The following is a 25,448-nucleotide window of genomic DNA, read 5'->3' as shown; positions in this document are numbered from 1 at the left end:
TTTAGAAAGGAAAAGATGGCTTTGCTCAGCAGAAGCCCCAGAGGATGCTTTGAAGGAGCTCCTCCACCCAGGTCAGGACCTGCATTCTGGAAAGGTCTTCCCTGTCAGAGGAAGCTGTGGCTGGAAATGCCCGGCTGGAGTTGGGGGGCAGGCTGTGGAGCACGGCCAACCCAGGCCTCTCCTGGGCACCAATCCCCGGTGCTCTTTTGCGTCGCCTTCCTCCCTGCTTGCCGCCCTGGGACCAGCAGAGGGAATGCCCTGGGACCCTGAGGTGCCCGGGGAGGGGGGCTGATCTTTAGCAGGATGATAGCCTTTGTCTCCCGCTTTTGCCTTCTCTGACCGGCAGCAGCCCTGCAGCGCCTCAGGCCAAGAAAGACCGTTCCTGCCACCCGATCCTTGAAGAAGGTGGAGGCCCCTCCGGGGATCGCACCCTGGATTTTCAGGGTGCAAAGCCAGGCCCTGCCCTGAGTCCTGCGCATCTGTTGCAGGTCTTGTCGGCTGCCACCATCGTAGCCAAGCACACGTCCGCCCTGTGCAACGCCTGCCGCATCGCTTCGTCCAAAACAGCCAACCCCATCGCCAAGAGGCACTTCGTCCAGTCTGCCAAGGAGGTGGCCAACAGCACGGCGAACCTGGTGAAAACCATCAAGGTGCGCCAGCCTTGCTCCCTTTGGACCGCCCAGCAGAGATTAAAAATGGTCCATCTGGGGGGCTTTGGAAGAAAGGCTCGGGTTTTTCCCCCCCAGAAAGCTATTCCCATCTCTGCAGGGAAGGGTGGCGGCAGAGGGCACGCAGGGAGGGACCTTTCCACGCCTCTCAGGAAGCCGAGGGCCGTCACGCGGACATTTGCAACAGGCTTCCTGTTCTCCTTTCACAGGAAAGAAACGCTTGTTTGGGGAAGTGCTGAAAAGCCAAAGACCAGGCGTGAAAAGTGGGTGGTGCTGGAGAGGCAGAAGGGAGACAGCTTCCTTTGGGAGATGCGGATGTCTTTTTTTTAATTTTCTGCCTTGATCCTGATATGTATTTGAGGCGCCCTCCTGGGGTACAGTCCTCTTCATGATTCTGCAACCGGTTGGTTATTGTTTAGCGCCAACATCTTTCTGGGCGGGGCTTGGGGTAAAATCAAAGCATCCGTTCGGGTAGAACCAAATCCTAAAGTCCCAAATTGGGTTTCAGCCACAATTTAAAATAAGCCAGTCGTGATAAAAACAGACATCTCAAAACAATCCAAATCTACGTGATTAACTAACAGGAAGGAAAATGCAGGTAATATTTCAGGGAAAAGCTAGAGAAAACAAATAAGATTTTGCAGCCCTCTTAAAAGTAACATATGGAGCCTATCACTTCATGGCTTGTCCTTGACAAAAAGATGAAAACCAGAAAGAAAAGTGGCTTTAAAGGAAAAAGAAAAACTTAAGGGAACTAGATCTGCCCACGGAGAAATCTTCTCTGCGGATGCTCGTGGGGAAACTTCCTTTACAGTAATGCCTAAATATTTGGATGCACACAGATTTTGTTCCTGGTCTGCCAAAATTATGCTGTTCATTGGATTAATGATCTTGTAATTTTTTTAAGTTGAGCCATTGATTTCATTTAATGGTTTTTCTGATAAGTCTATATTTTTCTGCCTGGTAGAGTTGGATCTCCTTGGTGAGGGCTGGGATAGGAGCGATTCTGATCTTGTGTATTTGGCCCTTCCAGAGCGTGGCTGGTTTTTCACCACCTTTTTGAGCAAAAGCCGGTGACTCACTTTTTCCCTCTTCTGAGCTTGGTCAGAATTCAGGACCCATTTCAGAGTGTTTGTCCAGGAAAGTAGGAACAGAGACACAGACTTCTGAATGCTGTGGGGGATCTGGGTCATGAGCTGGGGAGACTGAAGGCTCGTATAATCACCCTCCGACTGTTTAGGTCCTGGGGCCACCAAGAAAGTCTACGGTGCCATAGGCATTCAGAGGAAGACCCTGGGAGCAGTGCCTGGCCATGGACTTTATCTGGTTTTGCTTGGTGTGTTGAGAGAACCCAGCCAAATCTGACATATTCAGTCCATCATGGTTAAGCATACTATGTGGGGTGTGAACCGGCCTGCACTGGGACCTGGGCTTCTTTCAAGGAGCTTGGAGTAGATGAGGTCCCAGCAGAAGAGCACTGAAGTATGTGGCCAGTGGACTTCAGACACAAGTGGGGAACTTGAACCTGATTTTCATCCCATGCCCTCTCCGGCTCCAACCGACCCATTGAAATAGGGGACTTAGCAATGTTCCTTAACGTTTTGTGTGGAACAAACTACTTGCTTTGTTGCTATCGTTGCTTTCCCCTGTTTTTTGATCCATGTTTTTTCTTAAATTGAGCTCCGAACCACACTGATGTTTCCTCATTAGGCTCTGGACGGGGACTTCTCGGAAGACAATCGGAGCAAGTGCCGGACCGCTGCTGCCCCGCTCATTGAAGCCGTGGAAAATCTAACCGCCTTTGCCTCCAATCCTGAGTTTGTCAGCATACCGGCTCAGATTAGTGCTGAGGTATGGGGAAGCCTTCTGAATGACGGGGGGGCGGGGGCATTTCTTGTCTGCTGTGTTCCACCACCCTGCCCAAGCCATTGATAAAATGTGGACTCAACGGCGCCCGCTTGATGTTCTTTCGGTTAAAGAAGGAGGAACATCTGAAGAGCCTTCTTTGCCAGCCTGACCATCTTGAACTAGCTTGCTCATCAGATGGCCTCTTTCCAGGGTTCTCGCGCACAGGAGCCCATCCTGGCTTCAGCTCGGACCATGCTGGAGAGCTCATCTTCCTTGATCAAAACAGCTCGCTCGCTGGCCATCAACCCCAAGGACCCATCAACCTGGTCTGTCCTGGCTGGACATTCGCACACTGTCTCCGAGTCCATCAAGAGCCTTATCACCTCCATCAGGTGGAGCTCCCTCCCTTTCTGCCCCGCATGACTCTGCATCAGCCCGTCCTCTGAGCATCCAAAGAGGGCTGCGTGCCCAGGGGGTGCGCAAAGACAGTTTGGTGTGCAAACCCAGACGGGGTGGGACGGGAGGAATCAAGAATGCGGAACCCTGAAGAAGGCATTTCCCACGCCAGGAATCTTCACCACAGGCCCAGTTAACTAGCGGCTGCTCCGTTGTTCTCTGCAGAGACAAAGCTCCGGGTCAGCGGGAGTGTGACTACGCCATTGACGGCATTAACAAGTGTATTAGAGACATCGAACAAGCCTCCCTCGCTGCCGTTAGTCAGAACTTGGCCACGAGGGACGACATTTCTGTGGAGGTAAGAAAAGCCTTGTCTTGCCAGCGAGGAAGACTTTTTCCTGCAGATGTGTGCGTGTGTTTCCCCTTCAAATGCAAATCGGAAGAGCCACCGACTGAACCCAGGAGGCAGTGTTGTGGTAACGACAGACTGGAAGAGTTTCCCATGATGCACTGCTAACTGCGTTCCAGATGAGCAAACATGGCCCATCCGAGATACGGGAAACCAAGGTTGTTTGCAATGGAAGAAGGGAGTTTCTTCAGGGTTAGGCTATTAAGTTTACCTTTTGGTCAGCTGGCCAAGGAATAGCTAGGAAGCCAGACTCCTGGGCTGGAGTCTTCACAAATGGGGCTTTGTTTTTAAAATCTGCACTTCTTGTTTTTGACATAACCCATATCTTCAGTTGCTTCTTCCTTTGTAACTTCCAGCGTTACTGCTTTTTAATGACAATCAAACATATATAAAATTTACACTATGCTTCATTTTCTAAGAGCGCAGCTGCCGTACTACGAAAGCTGGAACGCTTAACATTTGTAGCCCAGCTCTCAGCATCTTGTTTCTGACGGCCTTCCCATCTTGGGGGACTGTAAACTTACAGCTTTGTAATCATTTATGATGAAAAGAGGCTAACCATTTTTTATAAATGAGTGAAATTTGTATCTCAGGCCTTGCAAGAACAGCTGACCTCCGTAGTCCAGGAAATTGGCCATCTCATTGATCCCATTGCGACGGCAGCCCGAGGGGAGGCTGCTCAGCTTGGACACAAGGTAAGAGGCCGAGACATGGCGGATGTCTGTACTTGGAGTAAGAGGTCTTCTGAACCATAGTAATGACTGGTTCTCACATTGCCCTAAGGCAATGTTTCCCAACCTTGGAACCTGCACTAGGCCAATGTTTCTCAACCTTAGCAAGTTTAAGATGTGTGGACTTCAGCTCCCAGAATTCCCCAGCCAGCATGCTTAAAGTTGTCAAGGTTGAAAAACACTGCCCTAAGCCATAACACAGCTTGTTTGGAAACAGAGGGGAAGTCCTTGCACCCATCTTGGAAAGGGAAACCTAGCTTGTCTGATTCCTTGGTCTTCTTTCCCTCCTCAGGTGACGCAGCTATCCAGCTATTTTGAACCCTTGGTTCTTGCAGCCGTTGGCGTTGTCTCCAAGTTGATGAATCACCAGCAGCAAATTAACTTGTTGGATCAGACAAAGACCTTGGCGGAATCGGCCCTCCAGATGCTCTACGCAGCCAAGGAAGGAGGAGGAAATCCAAAGGTATCTGTTGGTGGGATGGGGCTGATACCGAAGGAGGGAAAAGCCCTCCCAGCAGACGACAGCGAAGTGACCTCTTGTGGCCTATTTGGAACAGAGCTACGGGCCTGCCCATGATTTTAGGCTGCAGGAAATTTTCAATCACACACGAACCCTGCCTGGTTCAACCAACTAAAACTTGCAACCCTACTGCCATAACTTTGCTTTTTTGAAAAACGGTGAAAGCTTCTTAGAATGGGCCCTGTATGAGATGGCAAGAGGGGGAATTGTGCTTTTGAACATTGCTCCCTATAAGAAGCACTGCAGAAATTTTTAAAAATGGGCAGATTAAGCAGATAGATTCTGAGCTGGTGTTGTATTTGCAGCAAGTTTTTAAACAGAAGGAAACCCTTTAGCTTCAGGATAATGTGGATGGTCTCTTCCACCACTTGATTGTCCTTCCTCTGAACAGTCGTCCTCAATCCACTTTGCACTGGGCTTGCACTCTCTGGTGGGTTGAATGGAAAGCCCACATGGGTGGACTTCAACTCCCAGAATTCCCAGCCAGGCTGGGCTAACTCAGAATGATGGGAGTTGTAATTTGACATATTTGGAGGGCACCCAGTCAGGGCCCTATATTCCCTGAAATGTGTCTTGTTTGGTAGAAGGAAATTTCAGCAAGAAAACATGATTTGCATGTTACAAGTCTAAAAATATGCTCCTTGGGAGCAATCACGTTTCAAATGCTGGTACGTGATGAGAGCCCTGGAGACTTCCTTTCATGGCTCTTGTGCAAGCGCCTTTAATTAAAAACGCAGCCTTTGGTAATCAACTCCGTCTGATTATGGCCCTCCTCAAGGAGCCCAGGCAGCAAATGTTCTAATTGCCTTTTTTTAAAAAAAGGATGCTTGGAATAAACTTTTGAGGAATCAGATTTTGGGAAAGGGGGATTGAGAACTTTTTCAAGAATTGCTTTTGACTTGAATGTCAAGGGGAAAAAATCCAAACATCGTAAGCTGTTTGACAATGGAAGCAATCATCCGCAGGGATGGTGGCCTCCCATTTTCTGCTGGGACCGCTTTAATTTGGATTCCTGCATTGTGCAGAGGGTTGGACTCAATCACCTCAGTGGCCCCTTCTAATCCTAAGACCCTGTGATTTTCAAGATGCTGTGTTTCTCAGCCTTCATCCTCTTTAGCACTGAGGCCACTCTGGGCAGCTGCTGCATTTCCTCTTTGATACCACCAGGAAGCTTTTAATTCAACTTGTACCTGCCCTCCTTTAGAGCTGCAGTTGCAGGAATATGGGCGGGGGGGGAGAACCCTTTTTGGCAGACTTCCTCATTCTGCAGACATTCTTCTTAGAAACTTCTTGCTTCAGAAGGAGTCCTTTCCTTGCTGCTTTCATGCTCTGTTTCTAGAAGAACCTTGATCTAGGTTGTCTGGAGATCGGTCAGTGTCCCATGTCTGTCCCACAGAAGGGTTTAAGGGGGCTCTGCGTGCATGACTGCATTACAAAGGAAAGAAAGGGTCCTGTGATGCGTCTCGTTATATCTCCTAGGCTTCACACACTCATGATGCTATCCTGGAAGCGGCACAGCTCATGAAAGAAGCCGTGGATGACATTATGGTGACCTTGAATGAGGCTGCCAGTGAAGTAGGCATGGTGGGGAACATGGTGGATTCCATTGCTGAAGCCATGAGTAAGGTGGGTGAGGATCCTCTGGATCCATTGCTCCTTCTTGTGAAGTGCCAAGGTGTCTGGAATATTGCAACTTTCTCAAGGCATCCAAGGAGGCTCAAACTAGGCTGACAACTACCAAAACTCTTTCCTTATTTCTTAAATGCTATAAGTAATCATCTTTTCTCAACAGCTTTCATTTTATCATATGTTGAAATAGGGGAAGGGGGTGCTTTGGGGATTGGGGTAAAATGCATACGTGCACAGCCCTGTCGTCCTTCTCCCAGCCATCTACAACATACAGTGTAAGGACTGTAACAGCCACTATGTAGGACAGACAGGCAGAAGACTAGCAGAGCGCATCCATGAACACCAACTAGCAGTCAGAAGACACAATGAAAACTCCTTAATCTCATGACACATGGACAGACTCAACCATAGTTTCAACTGGGAAACTGTGAGCATCCTAGACCAAGCTAAATCCAAAAATGCTAGGGAATTCCTGGAAGCTTGGTATTCAGACAAGGCAGCCATCAACAGGCACATAGAGATAAACAACATCTACACACTATTCAAAAGAGACAATAAAAAGGAAAACAAAAGACCAGAACATCTCCTCACCAGCAATCATCACCCAGATAAGCAGGGATTAAGACCAGACAAACAATCAAGCAGAAAACAATACCCTCATCAAGGAACTACCAAGGAGAAACCCACACCCCCACCAACACTGGCAGGGCAAGCAACTGTATATAAACAGGGAGCAAACCCCACACTCCCTTGCACCGATGATGTTCCCTAGTCGGGTCATGAAACATCTGCAAGCAAATAACCAAGCTGAGAGAGCACCAAGGGCTCTACAATTCCAAACTTTTTTGTTTCTTTCTGGGAGGCACAAGAACATGCATGAATCCTGCACACAGTCAGGAAAATCCTGTTCCTAGTTTGGTTCTTGACACAAACTTTCTGGTGAAAATTGCTCTTTTGGATTCATGAATTCTGTATCTAGATTAGCTTTCTCCTAGGGAGCGCCTTCCAGAGGTGTTCCAGTTCCCATAATCTGAAGCTGGTGGCTGTGCTGATTGTGAATTATGGGATGTGTAATCCAACAGCTCTGGAGACCTCCAGGTTGAGGCCTTCTGTTCTCTCTTGCTGATAACCTTTCCTCTCTTTTCCACACCACCCACCATGCAGCTAGATGAAGGGACACCACCCGAGGCCAAAGGGTCTTTTGTTGACTACCAGACCACCGTCGTCAAATACTGCAGGGCCATCGCGGTCACAGCCCAAGAGATGGTAAGAGAAGCACACAGACAGACCCGTGCACCTCTTGACCCAGGTTCCTTGCTCATGGCAGTGGCCGGGCAGAACATAAGATCAGTAACCTCCTGCCTCCCTTCGTCAGAGATAGCCTGCCTTGGCCCAGGAGTGTCTGTCTCAGCTCCTCTGCCAGATGGTCTTCCGATTAACTGCTGAATCTTCTCTCCTGACATAATCAGGAAAGGGCACTCATGCAAAGCAAAGGACGGACCTTTTTTCTCAGTTAGCTGGTCATTTGTAGGATTAATGCCGTCCACATTGCTAGCTTGGCACCCTTTGGCTCAGTTGGGCATACTCTGGTCAATACGAACCTGCATATCAGTGGGTCCTGGGGAGACGTCTGGTTGAGGAATGATGCCTGAACCTGCCCGCATTTCTGCAGACAGTTGGGCTTTGTCAATTGTGTTTCAGTGTTTCAGGAGATTTTGATCTTGCATGTTAACCAGCATCCACCAGAGGAGTCATTTGCTGGTTGGTTTATCAATTGGCATTATTTTTATGCTGCCCTAAAAGTTTTTCTTCTCAAACCGATGGATCCCAAGTGTTAGTTTTTAATTTAAGGTGGATCTGTTCGGCAAATGCCCAAGCTGTGCTTTGATGTAAAACACACAGGGTCTTGTGCGAGGGAAGAAACAGAAAGCTAGAGCGATGGTTCAGAACAAGTCAGAGCAGAACCTTCACACTGCCACAGGATCCCTCCATAAAAGGTGTCAAAATGCTGGAGGAGACTCACAGCAAGATGGAGAGCAAGCGAAACTGGGGGGAGGATCTTCAAAAGCCCCAATTAGGCCCTTGAATCTGTGTTGTGAGTCAAACAGGGCAAGCTAGGCTCCTCTCCCTTGTTTGCATCCTTTCAGATGACCAAGGCGGTCACTAATCCAGAGGAACTGGGAGGACTTGCATCGCAAATGACCACCGACTATGGACACCTGGCTTCCCAAGGGCGGATGGCAGCGGGGACTGCGGAACCAGAGGAGGTCTGCTGTCCTTGGTCCCCCCTTGAGTAAATGAGCATCCCGTGGGGTTGTGGGAAAAAAGATACCCACAGTAGGGCTGGGAGCAGATGCAGCGGTTCAAAGTTCTGTGTCCCCCTAGATTTAGAAGCCTCTTTCAGAACATGGAGAAAAAGATCCCCCATTTAGTTTTACAGTAAATGCCAACTGTACTCCTAATTCTTTTGGAAAGAGAACTAACCAAGGACCAAAATATCAGATGCCGTTGGAATTTTCCATTTCATCAACGGTGGAAGACATATTTCTTTAAGAAGACCTTATCCTTCTGATCTGTTTCCTCTCCACTGTTCGGGAGGGTGTTTAGTCTTGGTTTTAATTTGCTTTTCATTCTACAACACCAACAAACATCATGATAGCAGACACTCATATAACACTGGTTATATGTTATAATAAGCAAGAGGGTGGTTTTAAGCTTGTATAGAGATGGATCTTTCTGATGCGCTTCTTGTGAACGAGCTAGAACCCAGACAATGATGTTCCAGCTGTGGATTAGCTTTTCCTGCAGCCCTTCAACCATCGTTCCTCCCACTCTCACTTGCGCTGACATCCCAACAGGAGCCTTTTACACCACCTGTTCTTTCTTCCTGCCACCACTTGGCTCTACAGATAGGGTTCCAGATCAGAACGCGGGTTCAAGAACTTGGACACAGCTGTATTTTCCTGGTCCAAAAGGCCGGGGCCCTGCAGATATGTCCAACCGATGGCTACACCAAGCGGGAGCTGATCGAATGCACCCGGACAGTCAGCGAAAAGGTGGGCGCTTCCCCTAGTGCAGCCCCACCCTTGCCGCCCTCCCTTCCTCCCGTGGGCCATCCCTGCAGCCACCGCGGTCCCTTCTTTTGGGTAGGTGTCCCTGGTGTTGTCGGCTCTCCAGGCGGGGAACAAGGGCACCCAGGCGTGCATCACCGCTGCCAGCGCTGTCTCCGGCATCATTGCCGACTTGGACACAACCATCATGTTTGCTGCGGCCGGGACACTGAATGCCGAGAACAACGAATCCTTTGCTGATCACAGGTGAGCGTGGGCCCATAACGGGGGGCAGAGAGGCCGGGGGTCAGTGGCTGAACCGCCAGTGCTCAAGGCAATCCAGCGGTCACCCTCAGCTGAAGAGTCGACCTGGATTGAAAAGATGTAGGGCTTGGATGTTTAGAAGAAGAGACTCACTGCGTAGAAATGCTCAAGTGCCCTGGCCCCACTTCTTGGGTTTCAAAATGATTTAGTGGCCCAAACAACCGCAGAGGTTCTCCACCCCCCCCACCCCATCGCCTTCATGTCTCCAATAGATGGAGAACGGGTGGTTGAATTCCTGCAAGCGTCACGGTTTGTAGTTCTCATGCTGTCCTGTGTCTGCAGTAGAATAAAACACATACAGGGTCATCTTTCAGAAACCTGCAAAATCTGCTTAAGCAAAGCTGAGGAGTGAAGAATCTACATTTATCAATTGTTGGTTCTAGCAATAACGTTCTGGTGGAAAATGCCTCTGGTTCTAGGCTGCTGTCCTTTCCTTTTCAGTTTCCTAGCTGTTCTGGGATGTATAAAGTCATTTCTTCTCTGGTTCAGAAGCTCTCTCGGGAAGGAGCCCAAGAGGTTTTGAAAAGCCGTAGGATGCACAGTTTTAAAATATTCTGTCTTTTAAAATTTTCAGTGTTATTACCCAATTATGTGTAATTCCACATTAATGAAAGCTGCTGTAGAAATCCTTGAAGATTTACTCTGAAATTGCTTTGCGGGGTTTGGAAAGAAACAATAATGCAGTGGTTCATGAGGAAAGTGTATTCAGCCATTGATTTAATAATAGTAGTAGTAGTACTGTTGTATTTTAGCTCAGACAGATATGGAGTATGGGGAAGTCATATCTTGAATTAGTAAACTCAGAAATAGTTTTAATTTCCTTTTGCCTAAATGAGATTTTTTCCCCTCACTCTTGAACAGCCGATGCCTTGGTAAAGATAAATTCTTTGTCTGTAAAGATAAATTCTAAGTAAGACAAGCCTATGATTCTCTCACCCCTAAGCACAAGACGAGGGCTGAAGCTCAGAAACACGAGTGTTTTCAGGACCTTGAGAATATCACTACAGAGCTGTTTTTAGAAGGGTTCTCTTGATTCTGTATTGTTGGGAAAAAGATATTTAAACGTGCATGAACTCTTTAAACTATTCTTCCCAAGATTTCTGTTAATAATGTTAAAATTTAAACCATGTAAAAACCCCACACCCGGAGCTAAGTTTTTATTATGGTAATGTAGAAATATAACACGTTCTGTTGTGTCACCCAAGAAATCAGTCGTGGGCCTATGTCCACTCTTTAGAGCTAATTAAAGCTAATTATGGAACAGAATTTGGAAATACTGCACTCATGATTGTAGCTGAGCATAAATCAGAATAATTGGTTTACTTTTAAGTTTATATCACATATTCTAAACTGCCTAAATGTGATTAAAGCTAAAACGGAGGGTAAAATGCAAAAGGAACATTCAAATGCAAGAGGCAATCAATCAGAAATGCATTAATAAAAATGACACAAACAGCTCCCACCTGTTTGCACCTGTTTATGCAAAGGAGGAAGAAGGTGCTGCTTGACTTTTGCCTGCTCCTGTTTCTCCCACTTCCATGCTGTTTCTTTTCCCAGGGAAAATATTCTAAAGACTGCAAAGGCTTTGGTTGAAGACACCAAGCTGCTGGTCTCTGGAGCAGCCTCGAGCCAGGAGAAATTGGCCCAGGCAGCCCAGTCTTCCGCAAGCACCATCACGCAACTGGCGGAGGTCGTGAAGTTGGGAGCGGCCAGCCTGGGCTCAGATGACCCCGAAACTCAGGTGGGGATGGGCTCCATCCTAGGATTGGGGGGGCTTGGTCATCCCCAAATCACTCAGAGCCTCTTGCCAGACAAGAGTTTCTATCGGGCTTCTGAAGCTAAGCTGTGTGAACTTAGAGAGAGGTCTTCTGCACCACAGTAGGTCCAGAGACTGGGTCAAGAAGCCTGGGGGCCTGCACGTAGATGCAGGTCAATGATCATCCTTTCCCCCAAAAGTCAAGAATAGGAGGAGATCATTCCTCTGATGGGTGGTGGACTCTTGTTCTTTCACCGGAGTTCATGCTGCAAAAGAAGTCCCTTACTCTCCTCCAAATGTAAACTCTGTTGAGGGCGTAGAAAATGCCTTGCATGGCATTGGACAAGTACAGAGTATGGAAAAAGCATCCCCGTATTGCATCCCTCCCACTCTTGCTTGGTTGCTCTTCACCTAGACGTGAACCTAGATATGTTGATGTACGTATTGCACACACCAGCCTTTCCCTCCCATGTGACTTCCAGAACTCTTGAAATTGCGGCTCTCCCCAGAATTCCTAGTCCTGAGTCATTTTGCACTCTTCTTGCTGATCTGGAGAGTGCAAAGCTGCTGAACGTGGCATTCCTGTTGTACTTGAGACTGTTAATTTCAGTAGAGGTTGATCAGACTTTGAATGGCTGAAAAACCCAACTGGCTGGCACGGGGCTGGGTGGAAAGCAGATGATTAGAAGTCTGGCTGTTGAAATGATCTCCACCTGTTCTCCAACACCAATTGACATTATAAACTGAAATATCATCTCACTAAATGCCAGAACACATGGCTAATTGAGAACAACTAAAGCAACTAATGTATTTTGACAGGTCGTGCTAATCAATGCCATTAAGGATGTGGCGAAGGCCTTGTCTGACCTCATCGGTGCAACCAAAGGAGCTGCGAGCAAGCCAGCAGACGACCCGTCTATGTACCAGCTCAAGGGAGCTGCCAAAGTATGGGAAAGTATTCGCCCTTCCTGCTGGCTGGGGAATTCTGGGAGTTGAAGTCCACACCTCTTCAAGTTGCTGAGGTTGAGAAACACTGGTTTAAGGCACACAGTGGTCCTCGCAGACCTTCCCATCACTAGAACTGTATTCTGTATCTCTGTCTTCCCCCCTGGGGCAAATTTTGCTCTTTGCTTTTCTTGCAAACAACTTTCTGGTTTGTAGATTAAACTCTGCACAGGTCTGAGACAAGTGTGCCGTTCTATTCTTCTGAGTTTGTTTCTTCCTTAAGCTCATAAGGTCGCAAGACATCAGGCTAACAAGTTTTATTAAAAGGCGTAAGGTCTCACGAACTTACGCCTTTTAATATAATTGGTGAGTCAGAAAAGGTGCTACCAGACTCCTGACTTTTTGTCACCATGGACTAACCCGGTTCTCCTCTTCCAATGTCGCAAGAGAGATGCTTGCCCAGTAAAGACCTGTTGTTAAGGTTCAGCCATGATAGCTATTTCCAGATGGCCCCAATGTCTAGAAAGCCTCTTCGCTGTGCCATCTGCCCTCCACAATAGTGCTGGATTCCCCACAAGGCTCAGCAAATTCTGCGGTTGAGACCGTTCGGCCAGGAAGGAGGCCCTGGCCCCTCTCGGCATCTACCTTGACTTTAGGATCACCTGGACTGAGGCCTGAACAGCCGGGGAGGGCTGCAGGGCATCCTTTCCTTTCTCCCTTCTTTCTAGGTGATGGTGACCAATGTCACGTCCCTCCTGAAGACGGTGAAGGCGGTAGAGGACGAGGCCACGCGCGGAACAAGGGCTCTTGAAGCTACCATTGAATACATCAAGCAGGAGCTCACGGTAAACGCGCCCACCGTGCCTTGTCTGTGGCCAGGGCTGGGACCCGTTCCCATGCAATTCCTTAAATTTGGAGGAGGCTGCCTGCTTTTCAGCTGAGCAGCAGTTTCCCATCTGGGGTGGGGGGAGCAACTTCAACAGCCGGCAACCCCGTCATTCCAGCAGCTTCTTGCCCAGTGCTCTGGGGGAGCCCCGGACCGGGCGCTCTTTAGAGGAAGGGTCTTATTTCTCCCTTGCCGGCTCTGGGCTGGCTTGCTTCAGCAGGGACCGGAACCTGCAGCCCTTGCCCCCCGCCAGCACCTCCGGTGGGCCCATTCGTCAGTGAGCCCTCTTGCGGTGCCCCTTACCCTTCTGCTCCCCTCCTCGGCGTCTCAAGGTGTTCCAGTCCAAGGAAGTTCCCGAAAAGACCTCGTCCCCAGAGGAGTCCATTCGGATGACGAAAGGCATCACCATGGCGACGGCCAAAGCCGTGGCAGCCGGGAACTCCTGCCGGCAGGAGGATGTGATCGCGACGGCCAACCTCAGCCGCAAAGCCGTGGCGGACATGCTGGCCGCCTGCAAGGTAGAGCCACGCAGAGCTGCTCCCGCAGGACTCCGGCCTTGCAGCCGCTCGCCGGCTGGGCGGACTTTTCAGAAATACCCGCAGGAAGGGGAGCGTCGCTCGCAGGGCCGGTTTGCACTTGAAAAGGGGTTGGGGGGGCGCTGAGCTGAAAATAAGCGTGCCTTGTTTTCAGAGTGACTTTGTTCCACTTCGTTTGGAAAGCAACCTGCAAGGGACGTTGATGACGATGAGTCTGTCTCCAACAGAAAGGAGGATACTTTAACCAGCTGGGCCCCGAAAGAGGATAGCACTGATCTTTTCCGAGAGGTTTATGTGAGGGAGAAAAGGCTAGAACGTCCCAGACTTAGCTTAGGAGAAAAGTGAGCGAGGTGGGAGAGGACTGAGCTCTATGAAATCATGCAGGATTTGGTAAAAGTAGGCAGTGGGATGTCTTCCTTCCTTCCTTCCTTCCTTCCTTCCTTCCTTCCTTCCTTCCTTCCTTCCTTCCTTCCTTCCTTCCTTCCTTCCTTCCTTCCTTCCTTCCTTCCTTCCTTCCTTCCTTCCTTCCTTCCTTCCTTCCTTCCTTCCTTCCTTCTTAAAACGCTGAGGCCAAGGCTCTTTCAACACAGCTGGCCGGAAGAGGATTTAGAACTGAAAAAGAAAGGACTTTACACAGGGCGGCCTCGACCCGTGGAATTCATTACCACAAGATGTGGTAACGTCTGCTGACACGGAGGGCTTTATAAGGGGGCTGGATAAATTCTCGGAGGACGGGTCTCCTCAGGGCTGCGGAGCTTGAGGGCTCCGTGACTCTCCCGGTTGGGGCAGCCTCCCTCCAGCCCCGGCTGCAGGGCACAAGGCAGGAGGGGGTCTCGTCCGCAGGCCTCTGCCTGGCCGCTGGACTGGGATGGTTTTAGCGCCTCTTCTTGAGTTTTAAGGGGGTCAGCAAAGGACTGTGTGAAGGGCTTTGGGAACTACATACAGGTAGGTAGATGTCTTGCTAGTTCTTTTGGGAGCCGGTGCAAACAGGGCATCCGATACGGTCCCTGCACAGCGATTCAGCGGCTCTGCAGGTGCGTGAGCGTGATGGACGGGGACAGAATCCCTGTTCTGAGCTGCTCGTTGCTTGGCTGCAGGACCCGAACAACTGATGCTGGTGGCACTCCAAGGACCAAAGGAGTTGCTTGTGGGGGGAATGGGGAGCAAAAGCCATCCACCTGGAAGCAGCCCCGGCCCTGGGAGTCGCTGAATCCCACCATGGCCAGGAAAGTGAGCAAGCAAGCTGCAGATCCCAGCTCAAAACGCAGCCTGGCATCTTTGCTCCCGAGCTGGGCCACCCCTTTTGGTCCAGCTCTGTCCTCCCCGGGGCGGGGGTGGGGGGGCATGTCTTTGCACCGGGCAATCCCCGGGCACAGAGCCGCTCTGCAGCCTGATGGTCTGGGATCTCCCCCTGGTGGAAGGGATCCTAACTGGCAGTCTGAACACGTGATTAATCAACTCAGCCTCGGTTCTCTCGCAAGCCCAACTCATTTCAGATTCGGTTCTCAAGGGCGCTTGCAGCAAATGAGCCTCCCGCGGAATGCCCCTTTGTTCTCCGGCTGCTGGGGGGAGAAGTGCCTTGGGTGGGGGGGCAGAAAGGGGGAAGCTCATTTCTTTGGGAGCACGCAGGATTGGGAGCCCCCGTGGGTTGGGCAGGAAGAGTCGAGCATCGGCCGTGCAGTAAGCCGCGTCTGTGGCTCCCGCGGTAAAAGCTGTGCCTTTTCTGCGCCGGATGCGATATGAAGAGCCAAGCCTGGGAGGGCACCTTTTTTGTGGCTTCTCCTTCTCTGCCAGGAGATTTTGCTCCCTCTGATGGGCTTTGTGTTCACCCCCACAGCAAGCCTCCTACCACCCCGATGTCAGTGAAGACGTTCGGGCAAGAGCGCTGCACTACGGGACTGAGTGCACCCTGGCCTACCTGGAGCTCTTGGAACACGTTCTGATGGTAAGGAGAACGACCCCCTTGCCCCTTCTGGGGGCGGCTGAGTCGGCCGGGCTGCCTCCTGAGTGCAGCTGGCAAGAGGCCCCTGGCGTGGGCCTCCATCAGGAAGGCAGAGGCAGGCGTCCTGCTGGGGAGGGGGACGGAGGAGCAGAACACCCGCTTTGGAGGCCGCAGATCGCAGTCCAGCCCCTGCCTCCCCAGGGGAAAACTGACCCTTCTGGAGGGAGGAGCTAGAGACGCAGCTTTGCCGGCTCCCCCCGCGCTAGCCCTTCGAGGTAGGCCAGGCAGGAAGCACCAACCAGGAGTACCGGCTCCATCTTTATTGTAAGGTTGCGTTAAGAGAGTCTTGCAAGGCTGAACGTGTTCCTCCCCTCCCCTCCCCTCCCCTCCTTTTACTCTCCGGAAAGCCAGGGAGGGTCCCTTCTGAAACGCTTCCCACGCCTCCTCTCCTTCTGTGGACTGAGGTGCCTTTTACACGCCGGTTGTCCAGTCCACGGCTCTTCCTCCTGTCTCCCGAGGCCGTGCCCACGGACCGTTACACCCCACAATTAGCAGGTCTGATCTCAGCAGATAAAGGCCCCGTAGGCGCAACTTGGGGTGGAGAGGTGGCTGTGGAGCAACCTGAATAGAAAAACAGAATTACCCACAGATCCAAAGGCAGACACCGCCAGCCTTTATTTTTCAAGGTGGCACATTGAAATGCTTCTCGACGAATTCAGTTAATGGGTCTGTGCGGAAGTACAGATAAAGGCTGAACAAAAAAGGCCTCGGCGTTACCGCTTGTCACCCGCGAGCAAAAGGCAGGAGAAGAATGAAACCGGCCAGAAACTCGTTCCAGGGGAACACGGCTGATGTTTCCGAGCCCAAGCGCTGGGGAGAGATTGGCCAGTGGTGGCCCAAGCCTTTCCCGTTCTGACCCACTGTTTGCAAGGCCGACCCAAGCCGAGGGGAGCTTGAGGACGCTGCTCCGCGTCGGCCAGGCCAGATCGAGAGGAGGGAGGTTTCAGAGGAAAAGGGAGAGGTGCTCGGGAAGCCGCGTGCCGTTTTGTGCAACCTTCGCCTCCCTCCCCTTCCACACGCAGATTCTGCAGAAGCCCAGCGCTGAGTCGAAGCATCTGCTAACCGCCTTGTCCAAGGGGGTCGCGGGGGCCGTGACAGAGCTCATACAGTCCGCCGAAGCCATGAAAGGTGAGTTTTGTCTCCCGGGCGTTCTCTGCGGAAATTGTGTTGGATTCCGGGAGCCGGAAAGCGATGCAGAGAACGCCGGGTGGTTGGGGAAGGGGCTCTGTTTTAGTGGCACGACTGTTCCAGATTTGGGGCTCCCAAATCAGTCTTCAGATTTTGAAAATCACGCGAAAGTAAAGGCCAGAACAAAACGCTTCTTGAAATATAATCAGTGGTATAGTCAGTATAATCAAAGCGATGCAGTCCAAAACTTAGTAGGGCTGGAACCAACTTGGGCTCCTTTAGAGGGGAGAGGAAGGTGGGGGTGGGGGCTGCTACCAAAAGGGCCCTGTCCTTCGCCCCTCTCTTAGTGGGGGGCATGCCTGAGGAAAACCCCAAACGGGCTTGTGGGGGAGGCAGCAGTTTTGAATCTCTCCTGGCCGAACGAAATTGAGGGAAACAAAATCTTCTCCTGTAACTGTAAGCCTGTAAACTTATATAGGCTTGGAAACTAAATAACTGCCTAAATTTATTTAGGCTTGGAAGCTAAACAGCATCAGACCCAGTTTGACATTGAGAAGGAGACCAGCAGAAAATCCCGGGGCTGTAGGCTAGCATCAGCCTTACTAGGTAGACCAGATGGAAAACACAACCAGATGAACTAATTCTATTTTATTGTAAGGTTACATTAACAGAATCTTGCAAGTCTGAAAGTACAATTCTCAACACCCCACTCCCCTTTACAGCCCAAAATACTAGGGAAGGTCTCTTTTGAGCCTCTTGCCTCTCCACATTCCTGCTGCAGGCTAAGCTGCCTTTTATCTGACCGTTTCCTTGACTGCGTCTCGTTGCCCTGTCTCCCGAGGCCATTCCCACGTACCATTACAGCTAGATTGGGAAGCCAAAGAACCAGTGTCGTGGCTGGGAAAACAGGTGGCATTCAGAAGCTGAGCTTGAGTTGAGGGTGTCTCCTTCCATTGTTGTTGTAGGACAACCTTGGTTTTCAGGTTCTAGCACCTTGTGGCGTGGCGTGGCACCTCTTCGAGGTTTAATGTTTTACTTACAAGCTTTATTGTGGTCAGTGAGCAGTCAGAACAACAAGCAGAAGTACAGAGATGCGACACCAGCAACACAACAGATGAAATAAATAAGACCATATACTAGAAGGTGTGAGGACTATACAAGCTGCATCTGTCTCCCAGCTGAGGAAGTCAAACGGTTGTTAGTTGAGTGGGAAAACAGAATACAATCAACTACATTGTTGTCTACAACCTCCAGGCACCGAATGGGTCAACCCCGAAGATCCCACCGTCATTGCTGAGACGGAGTTACTCGGAGCTGCTGCTTCCATTGAAGCAGCTGCCAAAAAGCTGGAGCAGCTGAAACCCAGAGCCAAGCCCAAGGTGAGCAGGGGGTGGGCTACAATCTGGAGACCCTCTTCAGGGGGAGACCTACAAGGCATCCCCCTCCCAAGCAAGCAGGGGTCCCAAGCAGAGCCTCCCCTCTCCTGAAGGACCAGGGAGATGCATCTGGTCCTAGCTGAATGGGCTTGAGCAATCACGGCGTCTTGGATCCCCAAAGAGTTGCAGCGGGAAAACAAGAGGAGGGGTTTGGCCAGAGTCTGGACCAGGTTGTCTGCAAGGGCAGAGGAAGAGGTTTGGTTGAGGTGGGGAGACTTGCTGCAGAGAGGTCTTTGGTGAGGAACTTCAGCAGGGAGATGTTTGTGGTTGCTGTCTCAGGCCTGTCCTAGCCATGTGTGAACAACGTCTGGCAAAAGCTGTTTCTTTCCCAAGACCAGCCAGATCAGAACAGGACACACGTAGGTGGGCTCATTGCACACCACGTACTCCCTTTTTGTCCAGCGCATAGGTTGCCCACAGATTATGAATCATGCTGAAAATCTTTCAGTTGAACCTTTCTGGAATGGACTGAAACAGAAGCTGACGCTTTGCCTCCTCGTTGATCAGGATACTCCCCAATATACTTAGAGGGCAAGAATATCTGTAGGAACAAATCATCATCTGTTTGCCTGTAGTTCATAACCTAAGATAGAAAATCATTTTTCTGTGCTTTCTCCTGGGAAGCTGTTGGGGGCAGCAAGGTTCTTGCAACGGGACCTCTTCCTCCCTGAAGCTCCCCTGGAACTGGGCCCATTGGCTCCAGCATCTGGAAGGCGGGCAGGGGGTGTTCCCCATCAACCCAAACCAGCTTCCATTTGTTCAGTGTTCCTTTTTCAAGCTTGAGCCCATACCTGAATGGCTTTTTTGTCCTGTGAGACTCTGTGTGATATGTTTGATATATTAGGTTGTAATTTGGCCCAACTATATATCAAACATTCCTACGGTGTCTCGCTTTGTCTCCGGGGACGTTGTTTTACGTGTAACATAGCAGGAGGCAATAACAAAACCCACAGAGAGAATTTAGAAGAACTCTTGCAGATTCTTCTGGCGCTTTTTCCCTTCCAGACTGATTTAAAGGATGCGTAGGAGAGAGAGCAAATGCAGAGAACCCCTGCCATAGGCTTTATTTTATTTTTATCAGTTTACTTTGGTTTCTTTACTGCTCCGTTCCAGCAGGCTGGACTTCTATGCTGGGACTTGAAATGCACTGCCACAGAATGATGGCTTCTGATCTTGTGGGATTTGTTGAAGAAAACTTTTGAAATAGCGATAGCGATGCTAGACATCAGTTACGGAAACAGCCATGCGTAGCAGCAGTTTATCTTTTAATCCTGTGGAACGGATAATGGAGAACCAGAATGTTGGTGTCCAACTTGGAAGCTGTTGGGCTTTTCTGGTGCCTGAATGTCCCTGAATTTTCCGTGCGCTTTGCTTCACGGGCAGCGCAGCTCACGAGACCCCCAAACAGGCTGAACGCAGCTCTGTCTCTCGGCTCTGTCCGAAAAAAGAAAAACCAGCTGGTTTATTTCCCCTGCATCCTTGAACCCGTGACATCTGGCCTCAGGTCCATTCTTTTCCTTCTCCAGATTCCGTGGGAGTCCTTTCCTCTTACGCAGCTGCTGGCTTTGTCCTCCCAAGAGCGTTTCCTTCTTTCCTGAAGCTGCCTTCCTCCACCCCTGCCCTCCAGGCGGGCCAGTTTGGGGCAGGGAGGGCGTAACGGGGAGGAAGGGGTGGTGATGGGAGGCTCCCGGGAGCCCAGCCACTGCCACTCTGCCCTCCCAAATCCTGAAAAATAGCCTGACGTCGTCATGCCAAAAGGTGCCCCTCGTGCCGCGAATTCTCCAAGATGCCCACAGTATTTCTTTTCTCTCCAAATGAATTTTGAATTTTACAATGCAGCTTCCTTCTAGTTTCTTCCAGTGCAGAAAACTGTAGAGAGTCTCGTGCAGACAGAACGTCTTGCAGCTTCGCTCGCTTGGGGGGCCTGTTCGAAATGGCAGAGCCAGCGAGGAACTGGCAGAGAGCTCCCCAGAACAGCGCGTGACGGCTTCTTTTCTGATCCCAGCAGGCGGACGAGACCCTGGATTTCGAAGAACAGATTCTCGAAGCAGCCAAGTCGATCGCTGCCGCCACCAGCGCCCTCGTCAAGTCGGCCTCTGCTGCTCAGAGGGAGCTGGTCGCCCAAGGCAAGGTGGGTGGCCGAGACCCCACCAACAGATTGGAAGCTGTGGGTCTGTTTTGACATCTGTATCTGCCTGCCCCTTGTTCCTCGCTTCCCCTCTGAGCGTTCCCTACTCTCCAGTGCCCTTTCTGCCCCACAAATCCTGGGCTGTGCTTTGCACATACCTCCAAGTCACCATTTTTTCAATTACGATTGTTAAACAGCCATAGTGGCCTAGTGCATGCAACGTGGCTGGGTTCCTGCATTTTGCAAACCTACCACTTTCCAGCTTAATGTGACAGATAAACCCAGAGGAAGCAACTCCAGGAAAGCGAGGAAAAAAAAGATGCACGGGAGCGGAATTGATGGTGCCATCTTCTTACAGTCGTGTAGTACCCACATGTGCAATTTGACACCGTCTTGAAGACCAAGGAGTCTTTAGGAAGTAAAAACATGTTTTTCCGCTTTATTCCCCAAACAAAGAGGCTTTAAAATGATGTAAAGGTCTTTTTTAATTTGGGTTTCCAGGTGGGAGCCATTCCTGCCAACGCCGCTGATGATGGACAGTGGTCTCAGGGGCTGATTTCTGCGGTGAGTCCTTGGCAATATTTTCGTTCTTTTTTAAGGCAAAGGTTCGGGTTCTAGCCAGCCTCTTGGGCCTTGAGGGTTCCTCCTCGAGGCTGGGTGCTTCCCATGGGAGGAACCGGGATACGTTCGCCACAGAATCAGAAGAGCAGTCAGGTCAAGGGCTGGAGCAGAAGATGGAGAGGTGGTTTTTACTGCAGACACCCGACCCAGCCCAGGTCCTGTCCACTTTCAGTTGCAAGGGCTGTGCTAAATTAGGTCACACGCCAGTTGCTCCTTTGCCTGGACCTGAGGGACCCTCGGCTCAGTTCCATCCTGAGATGGGCCCTTGACCTTTTCGGATGCCCTCTGCAGGCCCGGATGGTGGCAGCCGCAACCAGCAACCTCTGCGAAGCAGCCAACGCCTCGGTCCAAGGCCATGCCAGCGAGGAGAAGCTCATCTCCTCGGCCAAGCAAGTGGCCGCTTCCACAGCACAGTTGCTGGTGGCTTGCAAAGTGAAGGCTGACCAGGATTCGGAGGCCATGAGGAGGCTCCAGGTAAGCCTGCTCTGTCCGCATGTTGGGAACCCCACCCTAACTGACTGGGGGAGATGAGGCCTTATTTATCCATGTTGTTTCTTACCAGGGACTTGCTGAGGTGACACCTTTTTGGTTGTGCCCGTGGCAAATCTTGCAACCCTGCTGGGAGGCTGGGGAGCAAGATGGGTTGCTAAAGCCAACTCACCATTGTTCAGCTGGAGGAACATCTGAGCCAGTGTTTCTCGGCCTTGGGAACTTTAAGATGTGTGGACTTCAACTCCCAGAATTCCCCAGCCAGCATGCCAAGCATGACAGCTCAAGCCATTGAGGTCCATGGGAGGGTCAGACTCTTTGGTCAGCTGCTTCCCCAGCAGTGGCAGAGCATCTTCCCTGGGTGTGGCGCTTTTAAATGGCTCGTTGGCCGGATTTTGAATCGGTCAGCTTTTAGACTGCCTTTCTAGCTTGAACCTTAGTCTTAAATTGTTTTACTAGCCGTAAGTTGGATTTGAGGCTTTAACATGTTAATAGGTGTAATTTAGGGCTATTCATTTGTGCCAGATGGTTGTAATAGTTGCACCGACACGAGTACTAAACGGTGCACTTTCAGTTGCTGTGTCTGCTGTCCCTCTGTAGGTCGCAGGCAATGCCGTGAAACGGGCGTCGGACAACTTGGTCAGGGCAGCTCAGAAGGCCGCCTTCGGAAAGGCGGATGACGATGATGTGGTGGTGAAGACCAAGTTTGTGGGAGGCATCGCGCAGGTGAGTCTGCTCCCCCACGCACAGCCGTTTCCTGGTCCCTGCCCCTTTCTTCTGGGGTGAGGATCGGTTGAGTCTGTAGGAGGAAGCGGAAGGATGGACTCGCTTCCGCTTGGCCCTGGCAGGAGCTGGGGCGCGGTAGAGAGCCTCTCCTTCTGGTCCAGGGAAGCCGGGGCTGCCCTTCTCTGCCTGGCACTTGGGAGAAAGTAGAGGGTCACAGGCAGGGCAGCTCAGCCGGCTCCCGCGGTTGTGTCGGATGCCGGGGGCCTGAATTCTTCCGGGGTCCTGGTCCTCGCTCGTGCAGGGCAACCACGGGGAGGCTAATTGGTTTTCCTGCATCGGACTTCGTAGCATCGTCCTTGTCTTGCTTCCCCCAGATCATCGCAGCCCAGGAGGAGATGCTGAAGAAGGAGCGGGAATTGGAAGAAGCCAGGAAAAAGCTGGCCCAGATCCGCCAGCAGCAGTACAAGTTCCTCCCGAGCGAGCTGCGGGAAGAGGAGGGCTAAAGGCCTGCCCTGGTTCTGCTTGGAGGAAAGAGAGCTGAGCGCGGGGTGGGCGGGCGGAGGGGTTGTGCTGCAGAGAGACACTGCCAGGCACTTGCCAAAATTTGGGGTGTGGGAGAAGACCCGACGCAAGCCCACCCCACGGTACAGTGTTAGGGTATCCCTGTGCCCCCCACCCCCACCCCGGCCTTTGTTTATTGTATCTCAGGAGAAAGAGGTCTTGCTTCTCACAACCGGGGTGATCAAGTCAGTATTATAGCGTAACCTGAAGTTTTGATCTATTTATTATCCTCTTTGACCTGTGTTAAGGACTTTGGTATCATATGTAGGAAAGCAGCATTGAGACGTCTACGTCGCGAAGAAGCGACCCAACTGGAGCTGGGGGCAGGTGGGTCTCTGCCAGTGTTACAAGATGGCTCCGCTCTTTTGGAAAAAAATGGGGGAGCCCTTTACAGTACCTGTTTGCACTAAAAGCATTCGATTTAGCACATTGTCGACAGCAGCCCCCCTGTGCCCCACAGAGAATTAGCATAATCCTGCTTTTGGAGTAGCAAAATGCCCTTTCACCTCTTGAGCAGAGTACCAAATACAACTCAACCGATTTTCTCCCTTGTTTTGGTGAAGAATTTGTTTGGTGGGATGTGCACCCTCGGCCACCCCTAAATATTTTACTACTGCGAGCAAGAACGGGTGATCGCCCAAGAGGTGGGTTTTAGACCTGCGATGGAATAACGTTGGGTCTGAGCCTGGCTTGTTAAGCTGCTCTTGGGTTGTGAATTCAAACCGGATGAACCCATGGGGATTAGCAACGTGCATTTCGGTCCTTTTTTTCCCCAAGTTTTGCAGGGGGAGTCAGACGCTGTTTTTATGAATTGCAAAAGACAATGTCTACATATTTAACATCTGAACAATAAAGCAAGACTGTATTTTTCCAGTAGATGATCGGTGAACTGCTATCTAAAGTGAAGCATTTTAGAAAAAGAAAATCTGAGTGAGAGGCTGCAGTTTCAAAGGTGCTGCAATTATTTTTCCTTTAATGTGACATAAAATCTTAGCTAAGGTAAAACGATTCTCTGTGTTTCTTATTCCAAACCAACCTTGCAACATGGCTGAAAATACGGTAATTGCTTAATACGTTTTGGCTGGGCTGTCTCAATCAGCCTAACTATCAGGTAGCAGAAATTTTCAGAACAAGGGGTGCGGTATATCTGCTGGGGAAAAAATGGCTTTCTCAGACCATCCTGAATACCTTGAAGTTTCCTTAAGCATCATCGCTCACCTGGTAGCCAGCTGCTCAGCTCCAGTCACCTTCATTTGGGAAGCGCTACCTGGGGTACAGGCAAAACCTTTCTGGGCATCGTTTGGCCGATGGGGTGGGCAAAGTTCTGGTCAGGCTGGACGCTGGAGAGGCCCAGCCAGGGGTGTTTGCTTGCCCCAAAGGGGGGGTGGCATTACTGGCGAGTGTAGAAGAGGGGGCACAACCTGCTTGTGGACGTGTCCTCCAGCCTGTGGATGGTCAGTGCAGATGGAAGGTCAAATCTCCATGAAATGCATCGCCAGCCAACACAAAGCTAGCAGAGCAAGGGACAGATAAGCTTGTCTATTCCCTGCGAAGCCCCTTTTCTTCATGCAGGGAGGGGTGTCCTTGTTTTGATTGTTTTGTAATGGCCCCCCGATTGGCAGCTGTCACGGGAAACAGAGATAACTGGATAGAATAACCTTAGCAAGATTTCCCCATTGTTGGGAAAGCAGCGGTCACCTGCAGCAGCCTTGGGAACGGTTTGGAGGACTGGCTCTGGTGAGCGGACTGGCTTTCAGAAAGGTACCTTTTGTTCTCAGCCTTTGTCCACTGGCCCCCGTCATGAAACCTAGGAAAACATGCAGAGAAGGGCACGTGGCTTGGGGTCCGAAGGCAGGAAGGCCAAGCGAGGGAATGGTCGTCATCGTCCACAAGTCTGGAGGGAGAGAATTTCCAGATGGGTCACGTCCCGGATGTAGTTTAGGGTTCCTTGGGCGTCCTCCAGCAAGAAAGCCATGTGGCAAGGAGCTTTAAATTCCTGGTGGTTTTAATCATGCGAGGCTTCAATTAAAAAGGGAAATGGACCCCGAAGGGAGGCCTTTGTGAAAGGGGCCACAGCTCTTTCTCTTCGGGCTCTGCCCCCTCTGCTCCTGCCATTAAAACCCCTCCCTTGGTGCTCTGCCGTGGGCTCTCTGGAGAAGACGCCTGGTCAACAAATGAGCCCCTTTCCATAGGACAGCTGTGCTCGCCTTTTCTTGCGGGGGGGGGCTTTCTTCCAGCGAAGGACGGTGTCCTCGCCTCAACCCAGACTCTCTGTTCTATCGGTGGAGTATGAAATGTCCTCGTTGCAAGCAACGGAGATTGAGGACTTGCTGGTTGTTCTTTCTGTCCTTTAATCAAACCGCTCTGGATACCGTCAAAGACGACATTGCTGTGCAGCCACAGACTGTCTGAATGCAGCTGATGCGCCTTTCGTGGCGTTTGGGCTTCTGGAAGGGGGGGTTCGCCCTCAGAAACAGCCATGCCCACAAAAGGAAGATGGCCACTGTCCAAAGTGAAAGGATGCGTTCTCTTGACGTTACACTGTATGTATCCTCTTTATCTGGCCCACCAAGCTGTTTTGTATTTACCCTAAATAAAACTTTTGAACCAAGTAGTTCCTTCCTTCAGTGTTCTCATGAACCCTCCAACAAATCTCACT

At 50.7% G+C, this 25,448-nt stretch overlaps 1 protein-coding gene across 5 annotated transcripts in view; it reads left to right on the top strand.

Moving 5' to 3' along the window:
* TLN2 (talin 2) overlaps positions 1-23,812 on the top strand; it is an 86,286-nt gene extending 62,474 nt beyond the window's left edge. For 4 of the 5 annotated variants that reach the window (XM_088148270.1, XM_088148269.1, XM_088148271.1 and 1 more), the window contains exons 35-57: positions 489-650; positions 2,379-2,519; positions 2,727-2,908; positions 3,138-3,270; positions 3,915-4,016; positions 4,345-4,515; positions 6,052-6,198; positions 7,366-7,467; positions 8,349-8,468; positions 9,111-9,257; positions 9,352-9,518; positions 11,133-11,316; positions 12,151-12,276; positions 13,005-13,121; positions 13,495-13,680; positions 15,536-15,643; positions 16,723-16,828; positions 18,083-18,207; positions 20,270-20,395; positions 20,894-20,956; positions 21,305-21,487; positions 22,103-22,228; positions 22,603-23,812. In XM_088148270.1, the coding sequence (XP_088004396.1) occupies positions 489-650; positions 2,379-2,519; positions 2,727-2,908; positions 3,138-3,270; positions 3,915-4,016; positions 4,345-4,515; positions 6,052-6,198; positions 7,366-7,467; positions 8,349-8,468; positions 9,111-9,257; positions 9,352-9,518; positions 11,133-11,316; positions 12,151-12,276; positions 13,005-13,121; positions 13,495-13,680; positions 15,536-15,643; positions 16,723-16,828; positions 18,083-18,207; positions 20,270-20,395; positions 20,894-20,956; positions 21,305-21,487; positions 22,103-22,228; positions 22,603-22,731 (3,153 nt within the window). In that variant the 3' untranslated portion in view covers positions 22,732-23,812. The remainder of the gene's footprint in view (positions 1-488; positions 651-2,378; positions 2,520-2,726; positions 2,909-3,137; positions 3,271-3,914; positions 4,017-4,344; positions 4,516-6,051; positions 6,199-7,365; positions 7,468-8,348; positions 8,469-9,110; positions 9,258-9,351; positions 9,519-11,132; positions 11,317-12,150; positions 12,277-13,004; positions 13,122-13,494; positions 13,681-15,535; positions 15,644-16,722; positions 16,829-18,082; positions 18,208-20,269; positions 20,396-20,893; positions 20,957-21,304; positions 21,488-22,102; positions 22,229-22,602) is intronic. The other variant, XM_088148272.1, reaches the window with a different exon arrangement.
* The last annotated feature ends 1,636 nt before the right edge of the window (positions 23,813-25,448 follow it).

The sequence above is a fragment of the Python bivittatus genome, unplaced genomic scaffold (assembly GCF_059951505.1).
Source record: "Python bivittatus isolate LINGU-HERP-01145 unplaced genomic scaffold, Pbiv_v1 ctg000530_np1212, whole genome shotgun sequence".
Taxonomy (NCBI): Eukaryota; Metazoa; Chordata; class Lepidosauria; order Squamata; family Pythonidae; genus Python; species Python bivittatus.
This window is presented reverse-complemented; position numbering and strand designations above follow the sequence as displayed.